General features: G+C 40.9%; 1 protein-coding gene across 1 annotated transcript in view; it reads left to right on the top strand.

The window, feature by feature from the left end:
- Positions 1 to 3508, top strand: part of STAG2 (STAG2 cohesin complex component) — a 45783-nt gene extending 42275 nt beyond the window's left edge. The window contains exons 32-33 of the mRNA XM_070759887.1: positions 188 to 265; positions 1517 to 3508. Coding sequence (XP_070615988.1) covers positions 188 to 265; positions 1517 to 1540 — 102 coding nt within the window. The 3' untranslated portion in view covers positions 1541 to 3508. The remainder of the gene's footprint in view (positions 1 to 187; positions 266 to 1516) is intronic.
- Positions 3509 to 16847: the final 13339 nt, after the last annotated feature.

Below are 16847 nucleotides of genomic sequence, written 5' to 3'. Positions count from 1 at the left end.
TCACAAAAACACGGAAGTCCAGAGGTGGGGTTTCCCAGCAGTGGCGGTGGGTTTGTAAGGTGAAAATAGTTTGTAAGATGAGACAAAAAAATCTTAAACCCCGGGTTTGTATCTCGAAAAGTTTGTATGACGAGGCGTTTGTAAGATGAGGTATCACTGTACACTGATAACCTGGTTTGCCTTTTAGCCACCGTCAAAGAACAGAAGAGAAAGGACAGAGTTAAAGCCAGATTTCTTTGACCCTGCATCAATCATGGATGAATCTGTAAGTAGGATGTGACAAGTTTGGGTGAATTGTGGTTTCTTTTCTCGGTGGAGAATTGGAGGTGACCCTTTTGAGTGGGGCAGGAGGTTAGGCCCTGCTTGGGTGGCTGGCGTGGTTCACAATTAATTTTGAATTATCTCTGCAGCTGCAAATGGGCAGATTCTTCATCTTTCTTCTGAGACTAGGGAGGAAATCAATGATAATGACAGGAGAGGAATTCCATTGCATTCTTTCCCAAGGTTGGGGCCAGGGAGAGACATAATGGCCACAAAGTTTGATGACTACCTTAGCATGAAATTAACATATCAAAAGAGTGTAATTAAAATAGTCATGAGATTATAACATCACTGAAAACCTGAAAACATGGCATTCCAATAAAAGGCCATGTTATGATTTCTTTGATTCTGCTGTTAATGTGTTTCCCTGCATGCACCCCCCCCCCTCCCATTAAGGTTTGTTCTGTTCATATTTGAGTGGGTTTCAGGTACAGGTAATCCTTGTCCCTCTCTCCCTCCCTCCTTCCCTCCTTCCTTCCTTCCTTCCTTCCTTCCTTCCTTCCTTCCTTCCTTCCTTCCTTTCTTCCTTCCTTCCTTCCTTCCTTCCTTTGTTAATCAAATCACTTAATCCAGGGCAGGTTATAAGTCACTTTTCAATGCTGTTGTAACTTTTGAGCAGTCACTAAACGAATGGAAATAAGTCAAGGATTACCTGTATTATGAGAATGATTGGGAAAAGCCCTCTTTGCCTTGAAATTCCGACAGTTGCTGGTTCCTTACTGCCAAACAGGAACAGAAGGGAAAATCATAATCACAATGGGGTAATTTTCATGTGACTGTACTTGCAGCCTTTTCAAAGGTTCCTCTGGTTCCTCACGGGATATAACATGGAAGAAAGAAATCCTGTGAATAAGTTAGAAACATATACATGGTGTCCTTAGATGCCACCACACGAGGGCAGCACACCTTAAGCATGATTGAGCAAAGTCTTGTACTTCTTCTGTTGTCATAAGTGTTGGGGTTGTTTTTTTTTTAAAAAAATTCGGAACAAACCTTAAATAGTAGCCATGTTCTGAAAGTCTTTCAAAATAATGATGTCCTGTATTTAAAACTGTCCTTAGAATGGTAGAATTAACATAGTCTGGAAAGAAACACGGACAATTCTCTGAAATAATAAATATTTTGTGCCTATTGTAAAAGTATTTTCACTCTTTGACAAAAAGCTTATAGTTTAATCTTTTCCTCTTTCTTTTAGGTTCTCGGGGTATCAATGTTTTAATACTGGTTCAGCAAATAACTCCGTGGTAAAGTCATTTTCTACTGTGGAAGAGGGGATTTTTAAATTTAAAAAAGTGTAGATAGTGATATTCTGAGCAGGATTTTTTTTCTCTAAGGAGAATTGATGTGCTTACAAGATCCAGTACTTTGAAGGGGCAGTTTTCTTTGCCTGAAACAATAAAGGACAAGTAAACGACTTGAGGATAAGCTATTGTTTCTGTTGGGAAACCAGTATTTTATTTATACAATGTTTAGTTTATTTCCAACTCATAGTATAAATATCACTTAAAAAATAATAATCCTAGCATCAAAGAGGTGCTTAGTGTACGCACCTCTGTCATCTGTTGAACATACTCAAGCAATTATATATATATATTTTCTAGATTATCATTGAAAGCACCAGGTGAAAATAAAATGGGGCAATTTGATTTTGAAGTTTGGAAATCTGTGTAATTAGATGAAAGAAAAGCATTTTTGATGTGATGTTTCAATTCTGGTCAACAGATACTTTACTTTGGTTGTGATAATCATGGAAATAAATTACGAGTGATTTTTTTTAAATTCAGAAATTATTATAGAATATTAAAAAGAAAAAAGAAACAACACACGCCAAGGCTTCCTTGTTACATATTCATGAAATATTCAAGAATCATAAACTGCCAGAAAGCACTGATATCATTTCAGCTTACCCATCTCTAACCCCTAAGAGTTTGCTTGTCCTTTAAGAAGAGCAAATGTAATTTTGTGAGATTCCTTCCAGTAGTGCCACTGTATTTTGTCTCCAAATAAAGATGCTTATTGTAGTATGTTTGCAGAAAAAAAAATTCTAAACAAAAATATACAGCTTATTAGAGTGTGGGAATAGGGGTCTAAATTTTAAATAAAAAAGTATAAATATATATAAATATATATATATAAAAATTGGTGCTGATTTTATAATTGCGCAGTTTTAGTTTTTTCTTACTTTTAAATTCCAACTTAAAAATTATGAGGTTTCAGAAATATATTGAAAGTTTAACAATGTTTAAAAAATAGATTTAAGCATGAGAATTCATGCTTTAAAATGATTTTTAAATTTGTATTTTATATTGTTTTATCTATCTCTGTCTTTGCAAGCAGTCTTCAGGTTAATGATACTTCTAACAGGTTACAGGACATTTCTTCTGTATGTAAATTGAATTGGGTGATAGAACTTCATCAGTACCCCATCATATTCTTTGAAAGCTAAGCTTTAAATGAATTTCATTGCTTTTTTTTCACCCCATAGTTAAATTTAACCAAAAAAATTAAAACCCATGGATTTATGTCATTTCAACATAATTCATTTTTGCCATGCTTAGGCAGCTAGATGACATTTAAAGGAAATATTAACTTATAACACAAATGTATATTTTTGTCAGTGGTCTCTCAGTCCTTGAGGTATATTATTTCTAATCATTCCATGCGCCTTAATATGCTTGCAATATGATAATTTCCTCAAATAAGCAAATAGAAGAACCTCTTAGACAAAAGGGGGAAAAAAATTAATCAAAGCTTGGGCTGTGGTAGCCATAAACCATAGATTCTCTAAAGGATCCTGATAACGTAATTATTTTGAAAATCATGATGTAATACACCGAGCCAGTTTCACCTAACTCCATTTTTGCATAAATATTGACATGTCTAAAATACTGCCTATATTTCATTTCATTTCTTTCTTTTTCTCTCCTCCTTTACACCACTGCGTTTAAATAGAACTGCTGAAAGGACTGTACATATGATTTTGTTGAATTTTTTTTTTCCTTACTCTTGAAGGAGTGTTTCTTTGTGAAAGCAGTTCTTACAGCTTTATGTTTTCAGACTAAAAATGTTTTATATATTTACCTTAACCTGTTGTCCTCCACATTCTATCGTCCTAATTGTACTGTTTTCTGATTTGTATTTATGTCTTGAGACAAGTAACTTTTTGAATAAAAATAAACCTACAGTATGTTGTAAGTTTGATCTTTTTGAATCAAAAGGTAGAGGAAGAAAATAAAAAAGTGTGAATGGTATAAAAAAAATGTTATGTTTATAAGAATTAAAGCTTTTTCCATGTCTTTTAAGTGTTTGTCTCAGAATTGGGATAATGTATGGAAAACTGCACTGTTTTATATTTGTAATAAATTGTACAAGTTTTTAAAATGTGAATAAAGCACTAATTGGGTTAATAATTTAAAGTAGAGATGTTATGCGATATGATTGGTCTTAACTATTTCTTCAGTTGGAAACAGTCGGTCTCCCTATTCTCCCTGTTTATATTTAATACACTCACTAACAAGTGGGCAATTCAGGCTCTTCAGATAGAACTGATATTTTTGAAGGCTATCTCAAACGCTTTTTGACGCAGGTGTACAATATGCAGTGGGCACATTCCCACAAAATTTAATCGTTAACACTGAAGTCCCCCACTTCTTTCCTGGAATGAGGTCCTTTTGGCAAGACACTTGTAATTCAACTGAATTACCGAATAAGAATCGGAAGAGATTTTGAAGGTCTTCTACTCAAGCAGGAGACCCCTAGACCAGTGATGGCGAACCCTTTTTCCCTTGGGTGCCAAAAGATTGTGGGCGGGTGCTGTCGCCTATGCGCGAGCGCCTATACCCATAATCCAATGCCTGGGGAGGGCGAAAACAGCTTCCCCCCGCCCCGCTCTTTCGGCACCCAAGGGAAAAGTTTCGCCATCACTGCCCTAGAAAAATATCTGTCACGGGTATTTGTCAAATTCAGCTAGCAGTGGGATGAGCTAGACCAGGGGTCCCCAAACTTTTTACACAGGGGGCCATTTTACTGTCCCTCAGACTGTTGGAGGGCCGGACTATAAAAAAAACCCTATGAACAAATCCCTATGCACACTGCACAAATCTTATTTAAAGTAAAAAACAAAATGGGAGCAAATACAATATTTAAAATAAGTAATTAAATAATTAAGTAATAAAGTAATTTATACTTCTTTATTAACAAGTAAATTTAAACTTAAATCAACAAACTCCCTCCATTTCTCCTTCCTTCCTTCCTTCCCTCCCTCCTTCCTCTCCATTTCTCTCTTCCCTCTCTCTTTTCTTCCTTCTCTCTCATTTGTTTCATTTTCTTCTCCCTCGTTTTCTCTCCATCATTTTCTCATTTTTCTCTTTTCTCTCTCTCACTCTTTCCATCTATCCCCCTTTCTCTCTCCCTCTTTCTCTCTCTCTTTCTCTGTCCCTCTCTCTCTTTCTCTCACTCATTCTCTTTCTCTCTCCCTCTTTGTATCTCTCCCTCTTTCTTTCTCTCTCTCCCTCTCTCTCTATCTCGCTCCTATCCTCCCTGCCCCTTGCCTCTGTACCGCCTCCTCGCTCAACAGCAGACCGCGGTGAGTTGACAGGAGATTTGGGAGCTTATTATATCTATTGATAAAATCTTGTGGGCTGCCGCGGGCCGGATAATTTGCCTCAGCGGGCCGCATCCGGCCCCCGGGCCGTAGTTTGGGGACTGCTGAGCTAGACAAACAAGGATTCAAAGATTCTTTTGAAGGCAAAATCTACCAGAATAATGCTTTCACTTCACTGTTTCACTCAACACCATTAAAATAATGTTTAGGACAGAAATAGACAACCTGACGGTTCAAGGCACCCATGTATAGGTAGTCCCCGATGTATAATCCTTGAGTGACTTTAAATTCTAACTGTCCTGAAAAAAATGACATTATCTAACTAGGTCCCTTCCACATACCCCACTTCCTTCTAGCGCTGATGCTGTTACCTCGTTGGGTAATGAAACGTCTCCAAGAAAGCCAGCTCGGAGAGCATCAGCTTTGCACTACAAATATTCTCATTGGCAAAATAATGTCGAGTGGCTATTTTTACCCAGGATTGGACTGAGGCCCAAAGAACAAAAGCAAACAAAAAATACATTAAATGTTTTGATTCCTTTCCCCCTCCTAGTTCTAATCCTTGGACTTCATATCCTACACACACTTTCCTCCCTTTAAAGACAGTTTCCATTTGCACAAATTTAATTCCTCCGTAAACAACAGACCAGGAAAAGTGTGGAAAACAAGGGAAACATTTACAGCCAGGTTTTAGTTTACTTTCCTTTCTGGCACCCTGCAAAAATTAAATATATATATATATATTTAATTGCACATCAATAATAAACATTGCTAAAAAATAAAAATCAATAAAGCAGGGCTATTTTGTCCAGTGGCTTTAATTTTGAGAATGCTGAATTACTTCTGGCTTTTAAACATTACTACTACATTACTAAAAAAAATGGAAATAAAAGCAGGGGAGACCTCAGGAAACGATTGTTTAAAGTAGATTGGAAGAAAAAGTTGAACAGGAATTTCCTCCCTAAGCGGAAGGTATGTTTTCGGAGGGAAAATGCAAATATTATTCGGCACCCAGAGGCCACGGGAAGCAGGAAGTGGAGGAGGGAAAGGTCTTGATAGAGCCTGGCATACAAACAGGAGAGAGGACACACATTTTGCTTATTAGTCATGTTTTTCTTTCCAATGCCAGGACAAATCACAAATCCATGCGCTGCAGGAATTTCTGCAGAGCACTTTGATCCGCGGTCCGCCTCTGGCTTTATGGAAAACAAATTATTTTCGTTTCTCTCAACCCTTCGATGCAAAAAAGGTTTGATTGAATTTCTCACAACAGATGGACAAAGAGTTGGAAGGAACCTTGGACCTTGTAGGTCATCTAGTCCAACCCCGCTCCCACCCAAGCAGGAGATCCTACCTGTACCACTTCTGACATATGGCTGTCCAGTCTGTTCTTGAAAAATTCCAGTAAAAATCAACATCTCCACTAATGACTGTAATTGGAATCAGAATTTTCTATTATTAAGCATGGTTGTTGGAGAGTCAGGCCTGATTTTGCAGTAGAATGGAATGGAATGCAGTGCAATTCAATGCAAATGCAATAGAGATTGGAATAGGAATAGAATAAGAGTAGAGTAGAGATTGCAATGCAATGCAATAGAGATTGGACTAGAGAATAAAGAGTAGAATAGAATAGAGTAGAATAGAGATTGCAATGCCATGCAATGCAATAGAGATGGAGTAGAGAATAGAATAGAGATTGTAATGCAATGCAATAGAGATTGGAGTAGAGCAGTGGTCCCCAAACTACGGCCCGCGGGCCACATGCGGCCCACTGAGGCCATTTATCTGGCCCGCCAGTGAGTGACGAGCACAGGGAAAAGAGAGAAAGAAAGAAAAGGGAAAGAGAGGGAGGGAAGGAAAAGTGGAGAGGAAGGAAAGAAGGAGAAATGGAGGGAACAAGGAAGGAAGGAAGAATGAAATGGAGGGATAGAGGAAGGAAGGACTGTTTTGGGTGGGTGGGTAATTTTTTTAAATTTTTCTCTCAACGTACATTCAAACAACACAGTGTACCATCTAATTTTCCATGAATAAAATGTGGCATTTTGTTAGTAACTAATATCAATCATCAAAAAAGTTGCAAAAGGTTTTTTTTCTAATTTTGTCATCCAGTTACCTTCATTTTCTTTTAATTAAATTCCCTCCTTAATGTTCCTTCAAAAAGTGCAACGCCAATTATATTTCTAACTTATTAACCATTATGCCAAAGTGCTTCCTTCTTTCTTTATACATTTTTCATAAGCCAAGAAAACCTTGTATAGCCAATCAGATGTTAACAAAAGAAAATTAAAACAAAACATAAACATATATGAATTTCAGATGTTCTCCCCCCTCTAAATAGTACGTTCCCATTTTGTTTTTTACTTTAAAACAAGGTATGTGCAGTGCATAGGGATTTGTTCATATTTTTTTTATATAGTCCGGCCCTCCAACAGTCCGAGGGACCCCTGTGTAAAAAGTTTGGGGACCCCTGGAGTAGAGAATAGAGAAGAGTAGAGTAGAGAAGAGTAGAGTAGAATAGAGGTTACAATACAATGCAATGCAATAGAGATTGGAATAGAGACTGCTGCAGGGTCTCCTGCTTGGGTGGGAGTGTGTAGACTCAATGACCTACAAGATCCCTTCCAACTCTGTTAATCTGTTGTTTTAAACAGTCCCTTTGGAACAGGGGGGTCAAACTCAATTTCAGTGAGGGCCGCATCAGGACTGTGGTTGACCGGGGGGGGGGGCATGGCCCACTGAGCAGGTGTGGCCAGCTTGACGCCACTCACTAGGTGTGGGCGATTGTGTGGGCATGGCCAGCTTGACGCTACTACTCAAACTGCTGGCATGTTTCTTCTTTGCATTGGGTGGACTGGGACAAAGCGACACTGGCCAGCTTCTTACATTTTCCAGGGCAGCCCATGGCTGGATCTAACCACATTGTGGGCTAAATCCAGCCCGCAGGCCTTGTGTTTGTGACCCCTGCTTTGGAAGAATTGTAGTAGAGATATTGTTCTGTCTGGATGGATTAGAGTAGAATAGAGTAGAATAGGAATAGAATAGAATAGAATTCTTTATTGGCCAAGTGTGATTGGACACACAAGGAATTTGTCTTGGGTGCCTATGCTCTCAGTGTGCACAAAAGAAAATATGCATTTGTCAAGAATCATGAGGTACAACGCTTAATGATTGTCATAAGGCTGGCTGCCGATCGGTTTCCGGTCACAATTCAAAGTGTTGGTAATGACCTTTAAAGCCCTACATGGCATTGGGCCAGAATACATCCGAAACCGCCTTCTACCGCACGAATCCCAGCGGCCGATAAGGTCCCACAGAGTTGGCCTTCTCCGGCTCCCGTCGACCAAACAATGTCATTTGGCAGGCCCCAGGGGAAGAGCCTTCTCTGTGGTGGCCCCTGCCCTCTGGAATCAACTTCCCCCAGAGATTAGAACGGCCCCCACCCTCCTTGTCTTTCACAAATTACTCAAGACCCACCTTTGTCGCCAGTAATAGGGGAGTTAGGATATTCCTTCCCCTAGGCCATTACAAGTTATGTATGGAATGTTTGTGTGTATGTTTGGTTTTTATAATAAGGGGTTTTAGTTGTTTTATTAAATTGGATTGTTACATGTTTTTTATCATTGTTGTTAGCCGCCCCGAGTCTGCGGAGAGGGGCGGCATACAAATCCAATAAATAATAATAATAAATAATAATAATAAAGTGATCAGGAAACAATGAACATTAATAAAAATCTTAAGGATACAAGCAACAAGTTACAGTCCTAAGTGGGAGGGAATGGGTGATAGGAATGATGAGAAAAAACTAGTAGAAATAGAAGTGCAGACTTAGTGAATAGTTTGACAGTGTTGAGGGAATTATTTGTTTAGCTGGATGATGGTGCTCAGGGAAATAACTGTTCTTGTGTCTAGTTGTCTTGGTGTGCAGTGCTCTGTAGTGTCGTTTTGAGGGTAGGAGTTGAAAAAGTTTGTGTCCAGGATGTGAGGGGTCTGTAGATACGTTCACAGCCCTCTTTTTGACTCGTGCTGTATGCAATGGAAGGTAGGTTGGTAGCAATTGTTTTTCATCACTAAGGCAAGTTTCAGTAAATACTGTGTATCCAAATATCTTTGCTTTTAAGACTTTGATGCTTGCATTATAATTTTTTTTTATTGGTTTATTAACTGAATTAACAACAAACAAAAAATACTTAAAAGAAAACGTGCCTAACACCAATAAAAACCCCACCACCATTTAGGGGGTTATATTATTTACAATAAGTTTCAATTTCTTCCTTAGCTCCGGTTTACATTTCTTTACATACAAAAAGTGATTGGAATTTATTTTTCACATTGTCGTCATAAATTCTACTTAAGATATAATTTTTCAGCTTATTCCATCGTGCCATCAGCTTCTCCCAATTTATTTTCATCAAAGTTATTTAATCTTATTTCCATAAATTCAAAGTTGATGCTTGTATTGCCAGCTATTCCTGAAGTCAAAAGGTTTCCCCAATGCCAGACCAAAACCCATCAATAAAGCAAATGGCAAAAGCACAGGAGGGAGTCACGTCCTTTCGGAAGCATATGAAGGAATCCATCTCTCTCTCTCTCCCCATCGTTTCTGGACAAACCTGCAAACTTGACCTGACAGCCTCCTGACAGTTGTCAAAAATCATTTCATTCAGGCTTGGATTTAACTGCTTAAAACAAACATAGCCTTGGCTTTTTTTAAAAAAAGATAATGCTGACTTGGATTTTATATATATATACTGTATATATATGTATACCCTGTTTCCCCGATAGTAAGACACCCCCGATTGTAAGACGTATCGGGGGTTTCAGGGGGGTCGGCTAATATAAGCCGTATCCTGAAAGTAAGACATATGTCTTACTTTCGGGGAAACACGGGGGTATTGCCGGGGGGGGGAGCCCGAGGACGTCGCTTCCAAGCTCCCCGCACTGCCTCTTCCCCGGCTTGGCAAAGCGAAGGACGGCGCTAGTCAGAAGCGAGCTGAGCGGGCGGCGGCTTGCAGCGAAGGCGCTCGTCCCAGCAACCGAGTCCTGCCGAGGCTCAGCTGCAAGCGGCCAGCGAGGCCGACCGGCTCCGAGGCGAGCGGCCGGAGCTGTGCCCTCCTTCGCCCGCCTCCTTTCCGGCAGGCAGTTGGGGCTGCCCAACTGCGCAGAGCGGCTCCTCCCCTCCAGAAACACGCTTCCCCGACACGCGTCTGCGGCTCCACGTGTGCACGCCGCTTGGAGCCCTAAGGTTGAACTTGGAAAAGGGCTCACGAGGCTCCTGTCCCACGGCTGCCCTTCTGGACTCTGGGGAGATGCCTTCGGGAACGCGACCCTTTCAATTTTTTTCCAATGTAAGACATACCCCGAAAGTAAGACGTAGTGGGGCTTTTGGGGGTAAAAAGAAAGTAAGACACTGTCTTACTTTTGGGGAAACACGGTAGATGAGTGCCTTTAGGGGAATTCATATGCTATGTTTTAGATGCAGCCTCAATCCATTGAGAGAAGGAAGGAAGGAAGGAAAAAGAAAGAAAGAAAGAAAAGAAAGAAAAAGGAAGAAAAAGGAAGGAAGAGAAAGGAAGGAAGGAAGAGAAAGAAAGAAGAGAAAGAGAAAGAAACTGGCTTGTTAGGATATTACAGGCATAAAAATAGAGGATGATAAAATTACTTGAGATTCAGAGATTTCCCAGCACTTAGGAAGGGAAACAAAAATAGGTTGGCAAGTTTTTCATTGCCTCTGTACAAATCGATGGTGGGACCACACTTGGAGTACTGGGTACAGTTCTGGTCACTACACCTAAAGAAGGATATAATGGAACTGGAAAAGGTGCAAAAAGAGGCAACAAGAATGATCAAGGAAATGGAGCCCCCCCCCCCCTTATGAAACCAGGTCTCTTCCACCTTGAAAGAAAGACGGCGTTTAAGAGGAGACTCGATCGAATCATGCATGGGATAGAAAAGGTGGATAGAGAAAAAATATTTTCTCTTATTCCACAATACTAGGACGAGGGGGCATTCCCTAAAACTCATAGGTAAGAAAGGGAGGATAAATAAAGGGAAATATTTCTTCACCCAGAGGGTCGTTGGTTGATGGAATTCCCTTCCAGAAGAGGTCATGACAGCTGTCAGCCTAGATCGCTTCAAGGCAGGATTAGACAGATTCATGGATGCCAAGTGTGTCGGTGGTTATTGAAAGGGATGTCCATGTGCCACCTCTATGTTGGTTGAGGCAGGCAGGATTCCCTTGAGTACCACTTGTTGGGGGTCAAGGGAAAGGGAGGGTTTTGCCTTCTCTTTCTGCTCAAGATCCCCAAGGACAATTGGTGGGCCACTGTGTGACACAGAATGCTGGACTCGATGGGCTTTGGCCCCAATCAGCACGGCTCGTCTTATGTTCTTACTTCGATTTCCCTCCTTTAATTCATTCACATGAATTTACCCCGATTATAAACACACTGGTCTTTTGCATGTTTAGATATAGTTGCAATTCTCCAAAGAACTGACTCTTAGCCATCGTCAATAAATCCACAAAAAAACATATAAATGAAACTAGTTTTCTAAAACAGTAAGAGACAGCCACTTAGGTCTAGTGGCTTAAGGCACCAGCCTAAAAAAACAGGAGACCGTGAGTTCTAGTCTTGCCTTAGGCATGAAAGTCAACTGGGAGACTTTGAGCCAATCACCAGGAGACAGTGAATTCTAATCCCACTTTAGACTGGGGGACTTTGAGCCAATCACCAGGAGACAGTGAATTCTAGTCCCACCTTCGACTGGGAGACTTTGAGCCAATCACCAGGAGACAGTGAATTCTAGTCCCACCTTCGACTGGGAGACTTTGAGCCAATCACCAGGAGACAGTGAATTCTAGTCCCACCTTAGACTGGGAGACTTTGAGCCAATCACCAGGAGACAGTGAATTCTAGTCCCACCTTAGACTGGGAGACTTTGAGCCAATCACCAGGAGACAGTGAATTCTAGTCCCACCTTAGACTGGGAGACTTTGAGCCAATCACCAGGAGACAGTGAATTCTAGTCCCACCTTAGACTGGGAGTCTTTGAGCCAATCACCAGGAGACAGTGAATTCTAGTCCCACCTTAGACTGGGAGACTTTGAGCCAATCACCAGGAGACAGTGAATTCTAGTCCCACCTTAGACTGGGAGACTTTGAGCCAATCACCAGGAGACAGTGAATTCTAGTCCCACCTTAGACTGGGAGACTTTGAGCCAATCACCAGGAGACAGTGAATTCTAGTCCCACCTTAGACTGGGAGACTTTGAGCCAATCACAAGGAGACAGAGAATTCTAGTCCCACCTTAGACATGCATAAGCGCACCATCGTGCCTACTGTCCCTGTCTTATTGTTCTATTGTCCTCATTTATCCTTACTTACTTTGCTTATGTGTATACCTATAACTTCTATCTTGTACATGTTTGACAAACAAATAAATATTTCCTTGGCCTGATGACAAAATCATACACTGGGACTGTAATAAACAATTATCATATTTTCTTCAGAGTACAAATATATATGTAGTTTCTAGAACCGCTACGTTTATAGTCAGGGCTGTTCAGATGAGAATACGTTTTGTAGAACATATTGGGGTGGCATGCAAAGGAGATGAACTCACTTAAGAATGTTTTATATCAGTATCTTAGATTTGTTTCATATAATCCTTTGCACGAGTTATATTCTCATGTTTTACTACTCAATTTTAGCCTATTATACTGCATTTTAACTTATTATTTATTCAAATTCCCTCTATTTTAGCCACTTTTATTGTATGATCCCACTATATAGAATGCTGGTGAGACCACATTTGGAATACTGTGTTCAGTTCTGGAGACCTCACCTACAAAAAGATATTGACAAAATTGAACGGGTCCAAAGACGGGCTACAAGAATGGTGGAAGGTCTTAAGCATAAAACGTATCAGGAAAGACTTCATGAACTCCATCTGTATAGTCTGGGGGACAGAAGGAAAAGGGGGGACATGATCGAAACATTTAAATATATTAAAGGGTTAAATAAGGTCCAGGAGGGAAGTGTTTTTAATAGGAAAGTGAACACAAGGACAAGGGGACACAATCTGAAGTTAGTTGGGGGAAAGATCAAAAGCAACATGAGAAAATATTATTTTACTGAAAGAGTAGTAGATCCTTGGAACAAACTTCCAGCAGACGTGGTTGGTAAATCCACAGTAACTGAATTTAAACATGCCTGGGATAAACATATATCCATCCTAAGATAAATACAGAAAATAGTATAAGGGCAGACTAGATGGAACATGAGGTCTTTTTCTGCCATCAGACTTCTATGTTTCTATGTTTCTATTTTAACCAGTCACAGTTTTATGACGACCGATGTGGTCCTTTTCCTCGCTTTGATATGGTCGATTGACTAATCAAATAAAGTTGATATTGATTGATATTGACAAACAAATAAAAATAAATAAAAAAAGAATCCAGATACCTGAAACAAATTGGGCACAAATTTTGGGTTCCACCACACCTGCAATTTTTTCTGGATTGGAGCCCGTTCCAGCATTATGTTTTCCACTCTTGATTTTCATTAAATTCCTCCCCCCATCCACACCCCACCCTGAAAAAAAATAAATGCCTCTTTTTCTTTCTTTGGCTCGGTGTAATTTTGGCTTTCCACCTGGCACCTTTCAAGAGAAGCCAGCCAAGTCCTGCTTCGTGATGATGGAACCGGCTTATTTACGAAGCTGGCGTTGCGACAGAGGTTGGAGTGAAAAGTGCTCTGTGGAGCGAAAACTGGGGTTTCCATGATCGCCGAAGCAAAATAGTTCTGGCGAGGTCCTGAGAAAAGTAAGGAGAGGAAGCGGGAAGAAAGCCCAAAGGAAGCTGGCAGGAAACTATCTCCCGTCGAGCTTTCTAGGGACCGCAAGCTGGAACAACAAGGAAGATCTGTTTTTCAATAGCCTGAGATGTTGCGGAGATGTGCAAACACAACAGCGCCAAAGACAATTTGGGCGGGGTAGAAAGAAGCACCGTCTGGACATGAAAACAGGCCAATGGAGGGAAGTGCCAAGGACTTTAATACATTTTTCGGTGATAAAGTCGCTCGGATCTGGGCGGACCTCAACCCCGATTGGATAGCAGAGTCGACTGACAATGATTCAGTCAAGGTGACTGGGGCCCGTACTTGTCCACCTGTCTGGGAAGAGTTTGATCTGGTGACACCTGATGAAGTGGACAAGGCCATTGGCCATTGTAATGCTCTCTACATGGGGCTACCTTTGAAGAGTGTTCGGAAACTTCAGATCGTGCAAAATGCAGCTGCGAGAGCAATCATGGGCTTCCCTAAATATGTCCATGCTACTCCAACACTCCACAGTCTGCATTGGCTGCCAATCAGTTTCCGGTCACAATTCAAAGTGTTGGTTATGACCTATAAAGCCCTTCATGGCACCGGACAAGGATATCTGCGAGACCGCTTTCTGCCGCACTAATCCCAGCGACCGGTTAGGTCCCACAGATTTGGCCTTCTCCGGGTCCCGTCGACTAAACAATGTCATCTGGTGGGACCCAGGGGAAGAGCCTTCTCTGTGGTGGCTCCAACCCTCTGGAACCAGCTCCCCCCAGAAATCAGGATTGCCCCCACCCTCCTTGCCTTTCGTAAACTTCTTAAAACCCACCTCTGCCGTCAGGCATGGGGGAATTGAAACATCTCCCCCTTGCCCATGTAGTTTTTGTGTATGATTCGATTGTGTGTTATTTTTTATATATTGGGGTTTCTTTTTTTGGACTTTTTAATCTAAAACGGTAACCTAGATTTTTAAATATTAGATTTGTTACCATGTATTGTTCTTCACCATCGTTGTGAGCCGCCCCGAGTCTGTGGAGAGGGGCGGCATATAAATCCAATAAATCTAATCTAATCTAAGTCTCAACCAAATTCAAACCTTTATTGTTGGCGCACAAGATTTGTACAATGAGATTGGTCGAGATCCTCCTGGTTCTCTTGCAAGGGATGGAATTTGAAGGGTCTTAATGAAGGCTTCCGATTCATCTTAACTCCAACCTTACATTTGTATCTTTTAAGTTTTCTCAGGTGGACAACCCAACTCTGGAGTCGGACTTGGAAAAAGGAGACTTATTTCCTAAAGAAGAAACCCCCTGTTGTTGTTTTTTAAAAAAAATCATCCTGGACATAACAGTTTCAGCTCCTACCCTCAAAATGTCACTACAGAGCCCTGCACACCAAGACAACTAGACACAAGAACAGTTTTTTCCCCCAAATGCCATCACTCCGCTAAACAAATAATTCCCTCAACACGGTCAAACTATTTACAAAGTCTGCACAACTATTATTACTAGTTTTTTCTCATCATTCCTATCACTCATTTCCTCCAACTTAGGACTGTATGACTGTAACTTGTTGCTTGTATCCTTAAGATTTTTATTTATATTGATGGTTTCCTCATTGTTTATTTGACCCCTATGACAATCATTAAGTGTTGTACCTCACAATTATCTTTTCTTTTATGTACACTGAGAGCTTATGCAGCAAGACAAATTCCTTGTGTGTCCAATCACACTTGGCCAATAAAGAATTCTAATTCTACCAGTGTTTCTGAATAGCTTCTTCTCCGGCAATATCACACTACTAACCAGAGCATACAAAACTTTCACCAGACCAATCCTCGAATACAGCTCATCTGTTTGGAACCCACACCGCATTTTGGACATAAATACATTAGAAAACATCCAGAAATACTTCATGAGAAGAGCCCTCCACTCCTCCACATGCAACAGAATATCCTACGCAACCAGGCTTGAAATCCTAGGCTTAAAAACCTTAAAACGACGTTGCCTTAAACACCCCCTAAGCATAGCCCATAAAATCATCTGCTACAATGTCCTTCCTGTCAATGACTACTTCAGCTTCAACCACAACAACACACGGGCACACAACAGATACAAACTCAAAGTAAAACGCTCCAAACTCGACTGTGGGGAAAACGACTTTAGCAACTGAGTAGTTGATACATGGAACTCACTACCAGACTCTGTAGTATCATCCCCCTAACCCCCAAAACTTTACCCTTAGACTCTCCACTGTTGACCTCACCTGATTCCTACGAAGTCAGTAAGGAGCGTGCATAAGTGCACCAGCATGCTTACCATCCCTGTCCTAATGTTTCTCCATTATTAATACCAATATATTAATGTATGTTCAATTATAGTTCATAAAATCATATATATAAATTTCCTACCTGTTAACGACTACTTCACCTTCAACCGCAACAACACACGAGCACAAAATCGATTTAAACTAAATGTGAACCACTCCAAAGTTGACTGCACAAAATACGACTTCAGCAACAGAGTAATCAACACCTAATCCCAAAACCTTTAACCTTAGACTATCTACAATTGACCTCTCTCCCTTTCTAAGAGGTCTGTAAGGGGCGTGCATAAGCGCACCACTATGCCTACTGTCTGTTGTGGTTGGCTCTGGCCCAGCTCCTGCCCCAAGGAATGTGGAGGTGGAGGCAGGGGAAACATCAACATGTCATAGGCCTGTTTTATTGCCGACAGAGTCAGGTAGTGCAGTTTCCTCAGACGAAGAAGAAGGTGGAAGTGACTTGGAAGAGGGAGGCTTGGCACACAGCCAAGGAAGCCAATCTCCATTATATTCGGTCGATTCGGATGTGGAAGTCTTAGACCCACGCAGGTGCAGAGTTATGCATAGAAGAGATCAATTGAGGACATATTACAGGAGATAAGACAGGCCTCCTGTGTTTGGGTGGAGCTCCAGCAATTAGAGCTGCTGATACAAATAGCAGCATGTTGGTTTGGCCGTTGTGGAAGATTATCTGATCGCAGTTCTTCAGGACCGTGCTTTGCTGTTTTCCGGACTTTGTTTGTTGATTTTTCACGCCTTTGAAACCAAAGCCGAGCAA

This window comes from Erythrolamprus reginae, chromosome 8 (assembly GCF_031021105.1).
Source record: "Erythrolamprus reginae isolate rEryReg1 chromosome 8, rEryReg1.hap1, whole genome shotgun sequence".
In the NCBI taxonomy this organism is placed as follows: Eukaryota; Metazoa; Chordata; class Lepidosauria; order Squamata; family Dipsadidae; genus Erythrolamprus; species Erythrolamprus reginae.
The sequence above is the reverse complement of the archived record's forward strand: the minus strand, read 5'-3'. Positions and strand labels throughout refer to the sequence as shown.